Source organism: Mugil cephalus, chromosome 17, assembly GCF_022458985.1.
Source record: "Mugil cephalus isolate CIBA_MC_2020 chromosome 17, CIBA_Mcephalus_1.1, whole genome shotgun sequence".
Lineage (NCBI taxonomy): Eukaryota > Metazoa > Chordata > Actinopteri > Mugiliformes > Mugilidae > Mugil > Mugil cephalus.
Genome location: NC_061786.1, coordinates 16,669,420 through 16,689,686, shown reverse-complemented (window position 1 = coordinate 16,689,686; position 20,267 = coordinate 16,669,420). Strand labels below are relative to the sequence as shown.

General features: G+C 43.9%; 1 protein-coding gene across 1 annotated transcript in view; it reads right to left on the bottom strand.

Annotated features, from left to right (window-relative positions):
- Positions 1–421: 421 nt before the first annotated feature.
- stag1a (stromal antigen 1a) overlaps positions 422–20,267 on the bottom strand; it is a 38,839-nt gene continuing 18,993 nt past the window's right edge. Inside the window, exons 2-32 of the mRNA XM_047610565.1 lie at positions 13,190–13,433; positions 12,790–12,910; positions 12,520–12,675; positions 12,328–12,424; positions 12,155–12,231; positions 11,743–11,947; positions 11,344–11,495; positions 10,789–10,862; positions 10,566–10,689; positions 10,327–10,425; positions 10,161–10,240; positions 9,782–9,889; positions 9,552–9,666; positions 9,203–9,320; positions 8,879–8,982; positions 8,276–8,368; positions 7,658–7,951; positions 7,398–7,468; positions 7,117–7,285; positions 6,143–6,235; positions 5,878–6,052; positions 5,647–5,786; positions 4,834–4,935; positions 4,404–4,552; positions 4,099–4,227; positions 3,819–4,021; positions 3,567–3,735; positions 2,808–2,924; positions 2,568–2,682; positions 2,396–2,476; positions 422–2,022 (exon numbers count right to left, since the gene is read on the bottom strand). Of these exons, the coding sequence (XP_047466521.1) occupies positions 1,999–2,022; positions 2,396–2,476; positions 2,568–2,682; positions 2,808–2,924; positions 3,567–3,735; positions 3,819–4,021; positions 4,099–4,227; positions 4,404–4,552; positions 4,834–4,935; positions 5,647–5,786; positions 5,878–6,052; positions 6,143–6,235; positions 7,117–7,285; positions 7,398–7,468; positions 7,658–7,951; positions 8,276–8,368; positions 8,879–8,982; positions 9,203–9,320; positions 9,552–9,666; positions 9,782–9,889; positions 10,161–10,240; positions 10,327–10,425; positions 10,566–10,689; positions 10,789–10,862; positions 11,344–11,495; positions 11,743–11,947; positions 12,155–12,231; positions 12,328–12,424; positions 12,520–12,675; positions 12,790–12,910; positions 13,190–13,218 (3,783 nt within the window). The 5' untranslated portion in view covers positions 13,219–13,433 and the 3' untranslated portion in view covers positions 422–1,998. The remainder of the gene's footprint in view (positions 2,023–2,395; positions 2,477–2,567; positions 2,683–2,807; positions 2,925–3,566; positions 3,736–3,818; positions 4,022–4,098; positions 4,228–4,403; positions 4,553–4,833; positions 4,936–5,646; positions 5,787–5,877; positions 6,053–6,142; positions 6,236–7,116; positions 7,286–7,397; positions 7,469–7,657; positions 7,952–8,275; positions 8,369–8,878; positions 8,983–9,202; positions 9,321–9,551; positions 9,667–9,781; positions 9,890–10,160; positions 10,241–10,326; positions 10,426–10,565; positions 10,690–10,788; positions 10,863–11,343; positions 11,496–11,742; positions 11,948–12,154; positions 12,232–12,327; positions 12,425–12,519; positions 12,676–12,789; positions 12,911–13,189; positions 13,434–20,267) is intronic.

Genomic DNA, 20,267 nt, shown 5'->3' with positions numbered 1-20,267 from the left:
AAAAGTGATAACTCAAGAATTTTCCTAATTACATCTTGTGGCCTGTACATTCACATCGAGTGCACCTGAAAACCAGTCACGCCGGTGTGTTAGCGGAAGTTGGGGGTTTTCAGGTGCTGCGTGGTGTCCTTGCGCCTGGCAGCGGTGCTTTGTCGGAAAATAGTCCCACATCTTTATTTGCCCTTCGTGTTAAGTGACATTTGTACTCGATGCGAATATATAGGTAACAAGAAGTAATTAGGAAAATTTTTGAGTTTATTTATCTCTTTAGTGAACATTGAAAGCGCCTATGCTAAGCTAAAGCTAACAACTGCATTAGGACACATGGGGTGACGTGTCCCCTCCAGGAAGGTCGGTTAGACAAAATGCATGTGTCCTACTAACCTGAGGTTTAAAATAAAGTCACAAACGTCCCCATAAATTGATTACAGATTTTATTTTATTAAAAAGAATTTAGTTCACAGAAAAGAAAACAAAAAAAAAGAAGAAACAAAACAGGCTTTTAGAGTATTTTAGGGCAACTGATGTCAACTGCACTGCAGAAAAGATCCAATTGTCTCTTGATATTTACAGGACTGCCAAACCAGCCGATGAGCAGAGGATGTAAATAACTGACTGACCAACAGAGGGGGTGAATACACATTCAAAACACATTCAAACAAATCTGTCACGACTTCGTAAAGAACCATCGTCGCGCTGGATATGAACAATGAGAGCGAACCGCAGATCGGGTAACACTGTGTGCAGGTGCAAAAAAACTAAACAAAACAAAGGCTTCACCTGTAACGGTAACAGATCATCTGCTGTAATACTGAACATTACACGTGTGTGTGTGTGGGAGGGGTATACTGTAAGTATGTAGGCCACGATTTGGCAACAAACAAGATACGTATTCAAGAAAAAAGCTGTACAAACATCAGACAAAAACAAAAAAACACACTTGATTTTTAAAACTTTAGTACTAAAGCTACAGAATTGAAAATATGTTTGTCTTTTTTTTTTTTAAAACTTTTTTTTTTCCTTTTACTTCAAAAAGCCGTTACTCAGGTGTGTGTGGGTGTGTGTGTGTGCGCAGAAGTTTTTCCAAGATTTGAGAAGGTCTGTCAAACAACAACACTCGCTTCGCTTCGACGCCACTCACACACAAGACGTCGCTTCCTCCGGGTCGGCCTACAGCTGTCAACCTCTGCGTGCATGTGCCACTATTCAACAGTCATCATCATCACCACCACCACCACCACCAACACTTTACACGCACGTCACACACCAGCATCACCACATACACGGACTCAGAGATGGCGAACAGAGAGAGGAGGGGAGGGGAGAGGAGGGGAGAGGAGGGGAGAGGAGAGGAGAGGAGAGGAGAGGAGAGGAGAGGAGAGGAGAGGAGAGGAGAGGAGAGGAGAGGGGTCAGTGGGTGGTAATAAGAGCAAAGATATAGAACATTTAGTACTGAGATCCTCTCTATGTTGGACCAGACGGATCGAAGTGCAACACCAAAAGAAGTGGGGTTGGGATGGGGTGGGGTGGGGGCTGTACAGAGTGTTACGCTGCTGACCAGGAGCCGAAGCAAACAATCTGTGTAACGAGGAACTGTTTAAAAACTGCAAGGACTCGATGGGCCGGCTGCAGGGTTTACGTAGCGCCATCAGAGCTACCCGCTAACGAGACCTAAACCAACAAGCTGCAGAGGAAGAATACGAGCAGGACGAGGCCCTCGGATCATTTCGGAGTAGACTGCGGATCCTCCGGCACGTCTGAAAGAGCAGATCCTCGCTTTAAGGTGAGATCCATCCGTCAACCACGCTTCCATCACGTCTCAGAGGAAAGAGAAAAGGTACTTCGACAATGTTTTTTTTTCCTTCTTCTTCTTAAGAGTTTGATTGGCAGGCGATGTGGGTTAGACGTCCCAAAAACTGTCCCCCTCCCCTCCCCCCCGTCTTCTGTTTTTACTCCTGATTTGGATCCCGATCTCAGGATCTTTTTCGTCTTTCCACATCAGAACATGGGCATGCTGAATCCCTGGAACGACGGAGGAAGCAGAGGAAAAGTCAGAAAAGTCTCAAGATAATGAACCTCTTCTGCAACTCTACAGAGTTCAAAGCTGGCTGCGCAACTGTTTATTTAAAATTTGATCTCTATCGGTCAAAAAGAAATTTCTTTTGCGAGCAGAAATGTCTTAAACTCTGTTTTTCTGTTTTATTGAATTTAGCCTAACTTAATACTGGATTTTACATCGATGATTGATGTAAATATACTGTTCTGCTCTACCTTTTGTCTATGATTTATTTTCACCTTTGTTCTTTCCGTAACGTAAAGATCTTTTGAATTATCCATTTGTTTTCAAGTTTTTTACACTTAGATTAATGCTCGACCACGGCAGATGTCCACTCACCGACTCGTCCTCAATCATCGCTGCAGAGTCAAAGAAGTCCGGTCTTAATTCCGCTCTTTCGCGTCTGTTCCTTGACGGTGGCTGGAAAAGTTAAATAAAAAATATATATATGTCAGACCCCAACTCTGACTTGTTTTGAGTGTTACTCCGTGTTTTAAGCGATGCCACTCACCAGGTCGATCACCATGGTGTCCTCAAACTCCTCGTTCATGTCCTCCAGCTGACCCCGCGACGACATCATCACGTCCTCAAAGATCGGCTCTGCGTCGTCCTCCATCAGCCCGCGCCTGGAGAGAGAAGATTATCATACCTTCTTAATAAATATCCGAGTAGCATCCTTTAGGTTTAGGACAAAAGTTTTTGCAAATTGTGCCACTCTGGTTTTCTCCAGCGTCATGAATGCTTCACATACACAGTCTGCCGGACGCCCTGATTGCTGCGTGACTTGATGTAGTTCATGCCCGTTCGGTCCTTCCTGTTCACCTCCTCCATCTTCTGCTGGCCGAGCCACGACATCTGCATCTGAGGACTGGAGGAGAGAAAAAGAATTTATCAATTTATACAAAAACAACTGTAGATCATATTCAACCTCCTAACATTTAATTTTAGTTACACTTATTATTAGTTTTTACTATTTTTAAGTCCATTGTTTGTGGTTAGGACACATTCTCCGAGCTTCAAAAATTTAAATGCTACTTAGATGATGCCTTCGGGAAAACTCCAAAATTTCAGAATTTTGATATAATAGCGTTCATGTTACAGGTTAACTCGGAGGAGAAACAAATACGTTTGGTATATTGTCACCATTTGAACATCTGCAGCCGCTATTTATTTTTATTTTTTATATTAACAGTTATTTCCGAGTTTAACAACTCAGCTCATTTTTCCCCCAAGTTGTCTTGAATGCAGCATCAGCTGCAGCCGGATCTCAACCAAGTTTTCGAAGTCCCACCCCCACCCTACTCCTGATTAGCTAGTGAAGTTAGTTTGGAGAGGGAAAGCTGCGTTACTCTCATTTCATTGGTAGGCGAACTCAACTGACTGCTCGAACCTGACAATATCTCGCATCAACGCCACACACCAGAGATCAGGCGCGGTGTTGGAATCCTTAAAGCCCTGTGAATACTCTGTAATTCTAAAAGGTTTGTGGAGAGCGTGGGACCGAACTCACTTGTGTACGAAGTCGTTCTCTGACCCGGGCTCTGAGTCTGGGTCGGGCATGTGTTCCGCTGGTCTGTTCTCTCTGAGGACTGTTGAGGTGAGCTGAGGAGTCTGAAGCGCCCCCGGTGTCTGTAGGGTGTCATTACGCATCAACCACGAGCCTTCCACGCTGCTCTCCTCTGAAAATGCACACACACAAGAGAAAGTTCAGTTTCAGCAACGCCGCGAACATGTCTCCATTTAGCCGCCTCTCTGCGCTCACCTTCGATGCGTTTCTTGTGAAGCGGCGGCCGTCCCTTCTTGCTGCGGACCGAGCCGGTCTTGCTGCTGGAGCCCGACGTTACGGACATGTGGTCTTCGTCTCCTCCCGTCAGCAGGCTGTTCCTGTAGGAGATGAGCGGCAGCCACACGTCCTCCCGACGCTCCGACATCGACTCCGACATGAACTTCTCCAGGTAAGAGTGGCTGAGGAGGCGTTTAATGCAATTTAATTACACTGGCAAGAAATAGAAGAAGAAAATAAAACGCAGAAGAGCACTTACACCGTCTTTTTGTCTTGGCGGATCAGTTTGGAGGAGAATTCGCTCAGGACCTCCAGGAAGGCCAAGTTGATGGGAGGTAAATCTGGTCCTCTGGGATTCTGGTACTTAAATGCAAACTCTATTCCATCCCTGAGACGAAAGAAAAGGACAAAAACAAACAGTGAAAAGGCAGCAAAAACAAATGCAGCAGCTCAGGCAATTCCAAGTGTGCACTGGTGAGGGTAGGATGCACGCTCAAAAACATGTTCACTCTACAAATTGGCCTATAAATGTCTAGTCCTGGTCCAGAGCAGACGTGGTCTTACTTGTGCAGCGTGGCCACAGCCTCCCTGGTCTTGATCTGATCCAGGCCGAAGGTGAGGGCGAAGCGGCGGGCCAGCTCCTTGATGCCGCTCACGTGGGACGACGTCCGGTCCAGGTTGGGACCTTGATCCTGCAGCAGCTCGTTGAACAGCTGTAGGTGTGTACACAAGAGAGCATTCAGGATTCAGCTGCTGCATCAAATTAAAAGTCACATCCACCTCAATCACAACAGCCTGGCTTGATCAGAAGGAATTTCAAATCAGTTTGAGATTCACTCTGAACGAAGCTGCAGACTCTTGATCTAATCTAATTCATCTTTTATTGGATCATTTTATTTAGCATCCGTGTAAACAGTTAAGTTGAAATCTGATCCGAATGATTTCAATCAGGATGAATAAATTTCAACACACGTAAACGTAGTTTGTGTCTCACCTGCTGCAGACTGAGGATGAGCGTCTTGGCGCAGAGAATCTTGTCCGTCTGTCTGGTTTTACTGAGAGTCTCTTTGATGATGTCGCCGTAATCGTTGTAATACTGAGGCAGAGAAAGGAAACAGTTAAAAACAGGATGAGCCATCTCCCATCATCTACATTTTCTACATCAAAACAAGAATATTTGCGAATAAAAATGTTTCTTTAAAGGATCCAAATCTCTCTGGATGTCAGTTCCTCATTTGTACAGTCAGTTCAGTTCCATAGACACAATGTTAAACTTGAATAAGGAAAGATACTGAAACTGCGGCAAAGTCTCTGATCAACCTTTTCCACATACAGCTCTGCTCTTAACCCTCTGGAGTCCTACTGTTGGTTTTACCTTTATATTTCATCTTTAAAACAGATTGTATTGCTTTGTTTGGTGTCATTATTTTCAGCACAACCTCACATGTGTCATTTTACAATTAATTTCTTTCATTTTGACACACTGGACCTAAAACCACACTAACACCATAAAATCTGAGGACGAAAAAGTTAGATTTTTCACCGTGAAAACCACAAATGAATTTAAATCTAAAGTGTAAATATCAAGAGTTTATGTACAAATTTAGCAAACAACAAAGCTATTAATAACTATTTCCATTAAAATGCAGGAAATGCATCACTCATTTTTGTACCACTATTTACAACCATTAACAAAACTATTTAGTAAAACTACTACTAGCATTTTTTCACCATGTGACTGCTGATTGTTTTCTAGTATGAATCTTCCCTTCGTATCAATAGCTAAGTACAGTGAAAGAACACGCACCTTCATATAGTGTTTGAAGATGTCGGCAGCAGCGGGCATGTCTACGATGTCGTAGATGATGAGTTTGCAGAAAGCAGCGAGCAGGTTTCTCCTCTTGTGGAGAGCCTCGATCTTGTTGGCCTCGTCCTCCTCGTCTCCCTCTGCGAAGAGCGCATTTCAGATCTTACCACTGTCAGCCGATTCTAGTCATTTCTCGGGGCAAAAACCAGACACCTAAATCCTTTCTCTCACCCATGCTCTGGCTCTCGTCGTCCTGGTCGATGAAGACGTGGTCCAGGACGAAGTTCAGCAGCTCGTTTTGCAGAGTGCTGTCTGGGTTGAACACCAGCGGCTGGAGGCCCTCCCTGCCGCCGGAGGTCAGCTGGTGACTGAAGATCATCAGCAGGTCGCAGAGGAGCATGAAGGCCTGAACAAGAGGCGCAAACACAGTTACATTTCTATACATTTATCACACACACACACATACACTGTGATGATAAAAAAGCGACTCTGTTACCTGTTCTTTTACCGGTGTGTTGACGTTGGACAGGCACTGCTGGCACACGGCCAGGAAAGACTTGACCACCCTCCTGAGAGCCACCAGGTCGTCCTGCAGACACGGACGGTGCCGCAAATGATGAGCACTTCAGGAGAAATCAATATGAAACGGCGACACGTCTTTCTCTCGCTAATAGCACCGACGGAGGAATTCATTAAGGCGGAGCCGTCAAAACACGTTTTCGGCACGAGCCACTGCAAACGTAATTATTACGCATGCCTCAAATATTAGTTTAATGTTGTTAAATGATGCACGGCATTATCTATTTCAGCCAGTGCAAGACAGTAAATAGCTTTAAATGCTCACTGATTTCATTTAATACAGATCTTAAAAATATAGTTAATATTATATTAAACCAATGAGAGGTGCAAAAAAACTGAATATATATTTCAGGTTTTACTGATGAAAAAGGCTTAATGTGTCCACACATATTCAGACATTCAAATAATATTTTAGCTGCTTACAAAGCCATACAGTTAAATAATTAGTATCAGTGCAAAGTGCAGGTTTTCAGCCTTCATGTGAGGGTATCCATATCCTTTTTTTCCTCAGTGATTGCCTGAACAGAGGCATGTTATTCCTACACCTTTGAATACGCTCAAATTGAAGGCTACACTTTGAGCACAGCAGTTGGTTTTGGGAAACGTGTCTCACACCTTTTTTGATTCCGTCCATCACAAAGTAACAACCTCTGGATCTGAGGCATTGATGTTCAGCTTAAGCGTTAAATGAGATTGATTTGGGGTCAGTTCCTGTCTGATACTGAAATGGATTTCGACACCTAAGCTGTCTCACTCTGCAGAATTACAGATAAGCTCCGTCCCTCTGGGCCACGGATGCTCGGACGTGACGGACTTAACTCTGAGCCGCTCTGATAAATGATAAACCCCGGCGATCCAAGTGTGGCTAAGATTTGTACGCGAGCCGAGCACCTTGCTGGGAGCCCCCTCCGTGATCTTGACCAGCTGCCAGAGGATGGAGTAGTGGGAACACTGCAGGGCCTGGACGGCTATCTGCTCCGGCATGGAGCCCTGCTCGATGCCCGCCTTCAGCAGCCGGTAGCAGTTCCCGAACAAGTCCCACCGCGTCAAGTCGTGAGCGCTGAGGGAGGAAACGAGAGACGACGACATCGGAACGTATCACATAACTCGTTTTCCATAAACAGATATAGGGTTTAAAAAAAAAGAGCGAAGAAGAAGAGAGTTAATCTTACTTGTGGAAAGCTGTGAGTCGCTTGAGTGTCGATAACACGTTGTAGATATCGTCATCGTCGGCCTCCTCAGCCTGCAACACAACAGACAATTGATTGAGATTCACCTACAGGCTAAGATGCAGGTCCCTGATCCCAAAAACTGTGCCTATTTCTGAGTCTACATGGTAACATGCAGCCTGAGAAAAGAAATACTTGTGCAGAAGATCACACCCAACAATCAGTTTCCATTAATCCCTCCCAAACCTCTCTTCCCGTCGTACCTCTTGCAGCAGCTCTTCGACCGAGTGCGCGAATCTATCGGTCATCTCGTCGATGAGCTGGGAGCGGGCGATGTCCACGCGGTTCATGATGGTGTACTCCTCCGAGCAGAGGATGCTGTAGGTCTTGCTGCAGGCCTCAAGCACGTCTATCTCGATGTGCTTCTCCACCACCAGACGGATCTGCTTCAGGAGGGCGTCCAAGTGCTTCTCCATGCGCCCGGCGCTGTACACGTCCAGGTCGAAAAACTGAGGGATCTGCAGCAGATTGGCCACCTTCTCCGAGTCTGCCTGGTACTGAAGGGGAGAAGAATCGGATAAACACGAAACGCACAGATGAAAAAGTTAAAAAACAAAAAAGTACAGATGGAGAGAAGACAGTGTAATTAATCAGGGCGTGATGTTTTGTTTCTGTTGCTCCGCTAGTAAAATGGTCAATTACGCTTTACGCATTCAGCCAACACACTCGCCCCGAGTGGCAAACATTCAATAGCACTTCTCCCGACTACATAAGTAACGGCGCGATCAATTACTTCGACGGACAGATCAGTCTTCCAGCCAAGCAATTAATCACTGGCCTCTCTGTTACGGGCTGCAGGCTGAAGTCCAGAAAACCTTTACCTTGGACAGGAGCATGGGCAGAGCCATGATGAAGTGCTCGGTCAGTTTGTTCTTGTCATCTATCTGAGTCTTCCTCTCCTTCGCAGTCAGCACCTGAAGAAATGACAACAAGATTTAAGATTAAAAAAAAAAAAAAAAAAACAAGAATCGGAACATTCAGTCCTCTGAATGTGACGAGCGAAGCTTTTCGTGTGCGGGGAACTTCTTACTCCTTCTGTTTGTCCTTAAGACTTTCAAGAAGTTTGTGTGTTGCTAAAGTAAACTGAACTTTTCTTGACAGTAATGAGGAAATATACCGATCAGGCTTAACATTATTCCCCATCGAGGAGTGTCATTGCTATAGGGAGGGGGCGTCTGGTCAACCTATTCTCTCGGTGGTTATAATGTTGTGGCGGATATAGACAGAGAATAACAGAGAAGAAACAAATATATAATAAACCCAGGCCTATAACACTTCATCACACATGCCTTTTCATCCAAATTTATTTTACTCAGTGTCGATCCTCATCGCATCGTTTTGACCTTCCATTCAACTCGTAAACAGTTCTGCGTAAAAAGCCGCGAGAGTGTTTACACAGTGTGATTTGTGTATACTCGACCCACCCGTTTGCCGGTGCCTCTGCCAACAGGTGGGTGTGCTTCTGCCGCTTGCCGGATGGTGCACACCATCAGCTCTATCAGCGCGCTCTCCTGCCTGTCTGACAACACTGCACGGACACAAAGATCGTCAGCAAAGGTCGCAAACAGAGAGACAGCGTGTGTGTGTGTGTGTGGGGGGGGTTTCAACAAGAGTTTCAGGGAACGAGATTTCATTTCGTCATCTCTTCTTGCTGGTTTTCAGATGTTGCACTTGATGAGAAATAGCCTGAAGCCGTTTCACAGGCTTCCGGGGGGAATAAAGGGAATGTGTGAAAGCGTGGGCCTTACGCTCTTCTCCCTGCACGGGCTCCTCCAGGAGAAGCTCGGTCATACACTCCCAGTCTTTCAGCAGCTCCTGAGAGCTTTCCCACAGGGAGTCGACCAGGTACGCCGCATGCTCGTGGAGCTACACGCAAAAAGACACAAAGGGAGACTTGAAACTTGCAGGTTCTGTGGAAAACTTGCGGAGATTTCAGCACTTATTTCAATGTGTTATATAAAAATGGGGTTGATTTAAGGATGAGAGGCAGTGAGGACGGGTTTAATTATTTCACAATATTAGTGTTTACAGTCTCTCCAGTTGTGTAAGAGACAGTGTTTGTGTATATAAAACTGGTTGTTTGCGTGTTAAAGTTACCTCACTCTCCAGAAAGAAGAGCACCAGCATGCGGATGAGGTTTCCGTTGGGACTGCTCCTCCCTCTACGCTTGGCCAGGGCCTCTTCTGCCTGTGGATCATGGCGGCTAAACAATCTGGAAGCGAAAAGAGAAAATACTGAGAGTCAAAATAGATTCTCACACAAAAAAGACATCATTTCATGTCAGAATATCAAGATGTATAAAAAAAAAAGTCATTATTGGAACTCACTTCCTGTGAAGAAACTCTCCAGCAGCGACAGCTACAGGCCGGTGAGCAGAGTAAACCAGGTGGTACACATTCTCACAGTCTTCATTGGACAGCGCGTCCTCGCTGCCCCTGCAGAAGACAATCGTAATGAGTTAAGACTCAGAAGAAACAGATACAAGTCAGTCTTAAGGGGATGGCAGCAACAGAATCAAAATAACAGTAGATTAAGGTCAGGGCATTAAATTACAGTTGCATTGAGCAGATTGCATCAAAGATAATTTCACCGTAAATGCATAATAAACGTAACAAAGGCTTAATTTTAAAGACCCATAGGGTTGACAGAGAATGTGTATATAATCTAAAGTCACATTCAGTGAAAAAAAAAAGAAACACTACTCACTGCAGGATGAGCGTAACCAGCCTGATGGCCTCTACAGCCACGTCATACTCCTTATCCAGTGTCATGGAAACTATTCGGTCCTGTTTAACGAGGAAGCAGAGAACTGGAGTAAATAGTGAGAAAGCAGACGACTAAAAACATCCAAGAATCTTATTAGTGGCGTTACCTTGAAGCGGTTAGTGAAAAGCTCTAGTTTGGGGAACAGTTCTCGGTTTGTGTACAGGTTCTGCAGAGCCTTCAGGCACTTCAGACGCACCTCTCCTTGCTGAAATGAAAGCGGGAGGGGGAGGTCGAGTTCAGCAAATAAAACAACTCCATGGACTCTGTGAATCGCTTCCACAAAGGGGAACCGAAATAAACACCAGAGGTAATGAAAGAATTTAAACAGGTGACTGCGTCGCTCACCCTATCGTGTAGTGTCCAACCGACGTATTTCAGGTAACTGTCGTTCAGAAACGCGTCGCTGTACATCTTCATCCACACTCCGATCTCCTCGATGCAGATGGCTCTGATCTCAGCGATCGCATCCCTAGAAACAAAATGAAATGTCAAAGTGAGTATCCTTAAAATATTATAAGCAACTGCGCGATATCAAGAAGGCGAGGCGACAAGTAGATGGTCTGTCTACCTGTAACGATGCACAAAGATGCCCTTGAAGATGGAGTTCATCATATTCTCTATCTCATCTTGGTTTTCCTGGAGCTGAACAAAGAAAAATAGAAACATTTTGATGAGCAGCGCTGCATGATTTAAAGAACACTATCCAATACTACAAATTAAACTATAGACCCCTTCACAGTTTGTAATCAGTGAGGCATTTTTGGACCATCTGATTGATGGGACTACATTCCCCTACCCCTACACTCTCACTCTCACTAACAAAGATATTGCTAGAAGTAAGTGAAACCACTGTGGAGGGTAACGTAGCGAATGCAACTTCAGCTTGGCCACGTCCCTGAAACATACAACTAACCTCGCATCAGCTAGCGGTGATAAAACTTCAAGTTACTGTTTTTGGTTTTTTGTTTTTTGCACCAAAAACACAGCAAGATGACACTTTCACGGTTGAGAGAGTTCGCCTCGAGCTTCCCTCTGTTTTGCCTCCAGCTAACGTCACGGTGTCGTGACGTTAGGCCATGAAGGGGTCTGTAGGTGAGCGGGTCATATCGAACACAAGCCCAACCTCCTTCCTCTTTTGCAGAAGCAGCTCCAGCTTCTCGTTGGCCCGTTTGCCGGCGATCTTGTTCCTCTCGGCCTCGTACTGCCTCTGGGTGTTGTCCTGGTGAATGCTCAGGTTCAGCGCCACATTTACCAGCGCTGTCATCAGCTTCATCGCTGCGTGGAGACAACAACGAACACGCAAGATCGGTAATAAATAATGCTTCAGAGGTTTGCTAACAAGGAAACGCGACAGTAGACCCTGCATACAGTGGTTTAAATTGTGCAATATCATAACAAATTATATTATTTAGTCTCCAAGCTTCTTATTTTAAGGCATAACTCTGCTTATACAGCGTGCAGGTGTGTGTGCACGTAACATATTTGGTATTTGCTTTACAAACGTATTTTATGTCCTCGTTACCTGCTAACGTGGAGGTGTGTCTGAAGGCTCGCACTTGGGAGTCGGACAGTCCGGTGAGGAGGGAGATGACGGTGTCCATCATGTACTCGTCGTAGATGATGCTGTACTGACACTGGCGGATCAAAACGCTGATGAACTCGCAGAAGTTGTAGCGGAACTTCTTCCACATGGGGCCTGGCATGGTCAGAGGATAATCCCCACTGTCCTGTTGAAACGAAATGATTGTATCGTAATTGGTTCGCGCCGGCAGATGTGAAAGCTGATTGCACCGCACCCACGTATAAACATCTGGATATGTAAATAATCAAAGATGCCAGTTTGGAAGACGGAGACAAAACAGTGTCAAATACATTTAAAGTCATAATTTTCCCACTGCAACCATTCACATTTACTTTCTGAAGCAGACGGTTACCTCGTCAAACTCCTCGGTCATCTTCCGGATGATCTCTGCATTCTGCATGTTCCTGAACATCTCAATCCTCACGGTGCCTGGTTAAAAGAGCAATCATGGCAGATTTGTTATGAACACAGAACAACTCATTTTAATACAGAGCAGCTGTGTTAAAGTCTCTTCTTTTTTTTTACCTTTGCAACCCGAGCACTGGATGAAAAAATTGATAAGGTCCAGCAGAGCCAAGTCTCTGTCCTGTTTATACGACTCGATCCACTCGTCCACCACAGACTGTGAACACAAACACAGCAAAAGGAAGCGACTGTAAATGCGTCCAGTATCACATTAGCGTCCCACCTCGAAAAACTAGCTTCACAGATGCTGACCTGCATGGCACTCTTGCCCATTTTGACCACTTCGAACAGAGTGACGGGGTCTCCGCCGTCTCCGTTGTGCTGAGCCACGCCGTTGGCTTTCCCTCGCCCTCTGGCCACGCCCATCGACTTGTCCACCGGCGCCTTCCGCGGCTTCTTGTTGGTCGTCTTCCGAGTAAGGGGGTAAAACGGGGGTAAAACGTCAGCCAGGCTTTAAGAACCAAACACTTAAACAAATCAACAAACCCACATTTGCAGGAAAAAAAAAGAAAAGACTTGTACCGGTGCTTGTTTTCCAGGCCTTCCTCTCTTCTTCTTGCCCTTCACCTCGGTCTCTTCCAGCTCACTCATGCTCATACTTAAGCCAACAGCGTCTGTTGCCCCAGACTCATTGGACGAGTCCCTGAAAGAGGAATGAATCACCGGTATTCAGTGCTTTTTAATTCATGCACGGTTTCATATCAGCTCATCAAAATTTTTAAGACCAAACATAATGCAGCTCATCTGGGCATGTGGCCTAGAATAAGTTTATTATTATGGTACATTTTTTAAGCACTTAACCGTTTCGTAATATGTATTTAATATATTTAGGTAAATAAATACAACTTGGACCTGGATACGAGTCATAAAACACAACAGATAGATAAATTAACGATAACTCTGTCCTGAGCAGGTGACTCACTGTAGGACGGGGAGCTCCGAGGTGATCATCCTGGTCGGTGGGGGAGCGGGTGACCTGTGCGGCTTGTTTTTTGTGTGTGTGTGTGTGTGTGTGTGTGTCTTCAGGACCGAGCACGCTTTTGGGTGAGAGGGTGAAGGGTACAAGTCGGCAAGTCTGGAGGGGGGGAAGAGGTCTGGAAGGGCAGGGAGGAGAGGCTCCGGGATAGGCTGCGCTTAACTTGCCGGCACTTAGCTCTCTTCAGCTCCTGGAAAAACAAATGAAAATAGGAATTATTATACACGTCTATGCATTAAGGGCTCTGATGCAGACATGGTGTAAATTTAAGCACATATATATGAGTCATTCAGGAGAAACTGTCACTTTATTAAGGCAGTTGCGACCTCAAATCTCTTACGATCTCATTGCACAAAACTGGGACAAACAGCTGCTCTACAGGGTTTCAACACTTTAACTTATGTGACGCATTAAAATCTCATGTCACAACTATGAAGTGTCACTGGATGCAGAGAAACACACTTCAATCTTTCACTGTGGTAACAAAAAAAAACAAAAAGCAGGCAGCAGAGGACGTGGAAGTGGGGAGAGGAGGACACCAACTGGCCAATTTGAGAACTACAACAGCAAAATATTGTGGGATGGGTGGGGAGGATTTGTACACAGTAGTGTTGCTGTGAAACTAGAACAACAGTAGTACAAGTAACACAAAATAAGAAAAAAAATTACCGAACGTGGATCAGTGTAGTCAACTTTCTTATAAAATAGCTGTTGTTTCTTAAAAAGACAAAATTACTCCACTTTGTTAAAGAAGAGTGATGTAGTAAAATACAAGTAATCATTATTTAATCAAAAGTAACAACTTCTACTAAAAACACAAAGAGTCTTTGGCAAAATTTGGAGAAAATATGATTTCCAGCTACATTTTAATATAAGATGTGAAATATCCCAGGTTCCTTGAATGGTGCAAACTAATTAAAACCACGCAACAATGCTTTGCAGCTGGAGTTGACAGACAGGGCAGATTCTTAATCAGCAGACTGTAAGCTAAGTTAATTACAACATTAGTTGTTGACCTGAAAATATGCTAATGAGAGCAAAGAGCAGAGGTTGAGCAATACCGCACTCAACCAAGAGAGGCAGTATGATCCACAAAGTCCTCTGCCCAAAGTCTATCTCCCAAACTGCTTAATTGGGGTTTAACTGGGTAAAGTGGCCTGAGAAAAATCTCCTGACACTCATTTAAGTCACAGCTCAGCTCCAGCTTCACATTGCGGTCACCCCACGGGGAGTTTTAGAGGTGAATTATCCCCAGAGTGTGTGTGAGTGCATACGTGTGTGTTTGAAAGTAGGTCTGGGCAACAGTAGGGGGCAGGCTAAGAGAGTGTGTATTTAAATACTATCTTCCACACTGTGTTTGTACTGTGGAATAGCACAGGGCAGGAGAGCCCCCTGTTTCACTGTGCTGAACTACACACACACACACACTTTGACACTCGCACACGCAGGATCGCTGTTCCCACACAGCCGGGCCGTCATCCGAACAAACTGGAAGACTGTGAGGAGCAGACACCAGGTGCATAAATGAGCGACTACTATTACTACTGTAACTCTGCACCGTGTTTAATTAGTTTTAATATTTTTTAATAAAAATCTTTCTCAAACTTTCACTTTTCAGAGAAAGTGCAAAAGGCAGATCCCACCACGGCTGAGAGGCATAATTAGCCGGGATATGACCCACTTGCGTGCACGCGAGCTTTTGACTGATTGCTCTGTTGCACGGATACAAAACCTACAGACAGACACTGATTTTACTGACATTACTGCACAAACACGAGACGTTTCTACAGGGAAATAAGTGCGAACCTGTGGAGCGACGTACGGGTCGAACACTTGCACGAACAAGGCAGAAATGTTGACTGGCGCAATATAACAATAAACATGACAAGTGGTTTTCTAATCTGCCCTTAAGCAAACCGAAGATGTTTCTTCTGCACACGTAAGCTGGGGATTTAAAACCTTACATCTTAAGTAAACAAAAAGAAAACCCAGCCTGCAACGTGCTGCAGCTTGCAAATGTAAAATGACACGGAAAGCCAGAGCATGAACTCATTAAAAACTTCACAAACTGCTTAAGGTTTGCACAAAGAATGACTAAAACATCTGAATTAGCATTTCAGAAAACAATGTATTTATATACAGAATATTACAACAATCATTGCTCCAAGAAAACAGCAATATTTACAACTGTTCTGTGTTAATTTAGCTAAAATATTCCTTCTGCACATGCATCACATTGCTTTTGAAAATCCGCTGTATAAATAAACGACCAAAGAGGGAATCATTTCCATATCTTGACAGTTTTCTACTATGCAGGGACACATAGGACATAGAGTCAAAAATAAGTGACGAGGAAAGAATAACCCCTGCTGTGTGGGAGATGTTTGACAGTAAACATGTCTGTAGTTGAGGGGGCACTGACCAGACATGCCGGCGTAAATGAATTATCATCTGATTCAGGCTAATCATCTCGTGAGTGATTTTAATTTGTAGATGAATCTCATTAAAACACTTCATTCAGAGTGCCAGCTGGAGCTGGAAATAATCAAGGTGCTCATACAAGATGCACTGCACACGGTGAAATGATAATAGTATAGTTGACTGGTAATTAGTCCACTTTAAACTACGAAAAGTTAAAGATTAAAGCCTCAGGCGACCGCCAGGACGCAGAATAACACGGACCTTACAACCACTGCTGAGAGACGCCACCTCCACTGAACGCTCTCTTCTTAAATCTCAGCTGCTAGCTCATATTTGAACCTCAACATGCTTCCACTCCCTTCATCAGATCATCTTTCTCCTTAGAGACAGTAGCCAACTTCATCTGACTGTGAAATTACCTCCCTACGTCTGCGTTTCACGTGACGCATTTGCACGGGGTAAGCAATAAACTCTGTGTTTTACTCAAATTTACTACCCATAGTTACGCTGCTGTCTGCCTCACCCCACTAAGTGTCAGAGGACAATTTATTGGCAGCTACTTTGCAAATTATAACCATTAAACATCCGTTAAATGAATAATAAAAAATATATTTTTGCTACTACTGATCCCAGGGGAGAGTATTTAAATCAGCTCCACCTTTTACTAATGAACACATTCATGCTTGATTATATGATTTCATCCATTTAAATGGGTGAAAGCGAAAATGCACATAAACATCTGTCCAACCTTTGAATTACAGCCCATCCTTCACGACTCTTTAGTGACGAGACGCAGCCCTAAATCACAGAGATGCTGATTTGCAAGGCATTAGTTTTATCTCAGGACCTCTTTGTTACAAGAAACAGGGTTCAGGTAATTTGCGGTGTAATTTTTACTTTCACAAATTATGGACATGGGCGATTTGCACGGGATTAAGATCACAGACGGCCTCCTGATAAACCAGGGCTTTAATCGTGAGCCACACGGAGAGGAACAGGAAAAGGTGTGTGTGTGTTAGCCAGGGGAGCGCCGGCCTGACTCATTATCGACCGACAACTAAATAATCCTCAACGCGCATCGGCTTCTGACGCCGGCTCCGACTCTCTGCGGCTTTCACACGCCAGCACAAACACGCACGCAGGCGAAGACGCTTCAACAGGAGGCTATGAATAATTTGCAGCGAGTCTCCTGAACTACTCCTCAATGTCAGAGAGTGGGATAGAAGCTCGCGCCTGCGTTCACTTTTCAACTCCCTTGTCTCTTTTTCCTCAGCTTGGTCCTATTTACTCTGCTGGCCCACATGTAAACAAACTGTCCTGTTAAAGAATCCAAATGTTAAACAAACTGGCACCGCCAAAGCAGAACAATAAACTATAAAGCCTCTTTTCTATTTTTACTGCCATCACAAGTGTTTTTCCATTGCGGCCACACAGCGGGGGATAGCAGGGCTGATGGCTGTGGTTCTGCAGAGTGGTGCCGCCAGATCTTGGACAACTCTGCCCTAAATTGTGCTGTAAACATCTGCGCTCAAGACAGAAAGAAAAGCACATTGGAAGGTCTGAAAACCAGCAGATATTAATGGCCAGAACTTTAAGACATTTACAGCTATTAAAAAGTAGAATAGCAGCTCTGGTTTTGGTCCCACTTTACTTTAATCAAATCGATTGCAAAATTTCTGATCCAATACCTACTGCACATGAGTATTTTCATCAGCTTATGGGGAAGTTAGAATAAATTAAGGTTTCTCTTGCATTGTGCATCAACCTAAAATATGATCATTATTTTATGTTGTTGGAAGACACTAGCTAAAATAAATTGCTCTTGTGGAGCAATTTAACGCATGGCATTACACGGATATCACCAATCCCTGGCACGCACCATTTAAGAGTGAGAAAAAGTAACAAAGGTCAACATTAAAGTGCACAAGAGAAGACTTTTTACTGTCTAATCATTTGACACTCCAGGCGCTGTTGCAGACTCTGTACGTGTACATTTCCTTTTTGTTAAACAGGTTCAGGGACTGTTGAGGGTTAACTCTGAAACATTCATAAATAAACAAACAGCCCGGTTACTATAATGAAACACAGAAAGGCTAAGCAGATATTTTTGGGAAAACATTAGAAGCATCTTGAACGGACGAGATTGTTACAATGTTGTTGTGATGTATTGGATGTGTATTAACTTGGACGTGTACGGTGAAGAAGTTATCTTCCAGTGTGGGTGATTATCAAAGGATTAAAGCAGGTGCATCCGACAGTGGCACCTTTACTTTTATATGTCAGGATATCATAAGATATTCAACAGTAACCACTCATGCTTACGCAGACAAAGGCACCGGGGGGGGGGTTAGGGGGTGCAGGTATGAGCGCTGCTTGAGAGACTCTTAAACCAACCCTTTGTGTTAACTACCTGTGGTCTGCACAGTCACTTCATCATCCTGTGTGTGTGTGCGCGTGTGTGTGAGCGGGCGAGCGAGCGCATGACTGAAAGACAACGGGCGAGCATCTGAGAACCACTTAACATGCATGACATGTTCTCCAGGAGGCAGGCCGGCGTTGCTATAGCAACTAGTGTTGGTCATAAGCCCGGCGGTGATGGCATATTTGATTGGCTGAGTGGAGGCAGGAGGGACTCCGAAGTTGGTTAAATTGGCCTTTTACTTTGTTGGATAATGAAGTTCCTCACAAAGACGTAACCTGGTGTTTTCCTTCTAATGGTTCACCCTTTGGTCGACCACGAAATTTACATGAATCACCTTTAACTTTTCTGACTTTCTTTCATTAGATTAAAAAAAATGAAATGAAATCCATCTAATGATATAAACGCCTTAATTAAATGCAGCATCTGCGGTGGCGCGAAAGGGTCGACCCTTGAATAACATTTTCTGACGATTTACTGACGATTACGCTGAAGCATGAAAGTCTCAAACGCATTCACAAACTCGCATTTAAAATTCAGAGCGGGCAACGAGAGGAAATCCGTTAATGAAAACTACTACGATTAGATTCTCATTTAAAGGAAGCGTCATTCCTCTCAGCATGAAAGCAGAAGCGCGAGTATTTATAATATCTCGAAAAAGAAAACAAACAAAAGCCGAATCGGTGCCTCAGGAGCCAATCAACGGGCAGGATTCAGTCATGTGACGATAACGTGAGCTCCCACGAGCGGTGTTGCCGGCAACAAAACACGCACAGATGACAGATAGTCTCACATGGAGGAAATTTGCAGCAATCTCCGGTATCAGCAATGACTTGAGAGGATAATTTAGTAGCGAGAAGCGGGTATGCCTCACTAGCCTGGAAATGGTTCGCTTTTGACCAGACTGACATTAGTCAAAATAATGTTATTTGCAAGATCTGCTGAAAAACTGTCGCCGTGAAGAGCAGCTCAACGACAAAAATGTTAAGGAATGTTAATGTGTCACTTTTTTGCTCATGCTTGTATGCTGCACAATTTACCTCAGAGGAGAGAGAAGCTGAATGTTTAGCCGTTTAATGTCTCTACACTGAAGTTTAACTGGGAGCAAGTTGAATTTTTAAAGAAATAAAGAAGAGCTGTTGTTCTCAAACAGTGTGTCCGTCCACAGATGAAATAAAAGTAAATCTGACTTAAATATGGCAGCTTTCACACAGAGCTGTGATCTCTGTGAAGACAAGAGAGGTAAAAGCATAAAAAGCTGAACTTACTTCACCTCACATGCCTTAAAATGCATTAATTTTTAACTCCGACCAGTCTTTCTCGATAATTTTTAATAACCTCCATAGCTGAAACTACAAACCCTCTCCAGAGAAGTCTTGTCTGTTTTTAAAGCAGCGCTGTGCTCGATCTCGTAAGGCAGAGTCAAGCTGGATTTACACTGAGATGTTTCTCTGATGCTCGGATATCCTCAGAGACCGTGTCACTTTATTTCTGTTAACTTTCTGATGAGGCGACATTCAGGCTAAAAAAAAAAAAAATCTTCCGTTTTCTGGTTATATCACCCAGCTTATTATAGAGAGTTAAGAAAATTACACTCAGCAGATTAATCTGTGAATGTATGATCCATCCAGCCAGTGATGATATTCAGAGTGATAAATCAAATCCAATGCCAGAGGCTGCTCTGACAAGACGGCAGAAAAAAACCTTGAGAGAAAAAGCATAAATCAAGTTTTAAAAAGCACCTTTCACCAAAGCAGGTGTCTTTCACGGTCACCTCAGCACGACCTTCAACTAAAGGTTTATTTTTATGGCTGGAAATCGACTAGAATAATCTGACTTTAATAAACATGACAAGCTTTGGATGTCTACAGGAAATTTCAACACCACTTTATATATATAAAATTATTATATATATAAAATAACTGAAACATTGAGGAGTCATTTAAAAAAAAACTACAGAACACATTGTGACAGCTTAAGACTAAAAGGGCTGCGGAAATAAAAAATGGTCACAAAACAGTGCACATCTTCGCATTATTGTATTTAACCGAAGCACAAAGGGAACTCCTCTTTCCTTTTGCCACTTCTTTCTACAGGGAGATCAGCGAGTGCGAGGTCGGTCTCACTACAGTGCCACTGCAGATGGTAATGATTCAGAATCACTTGTTAAAGTGACACTTGAGC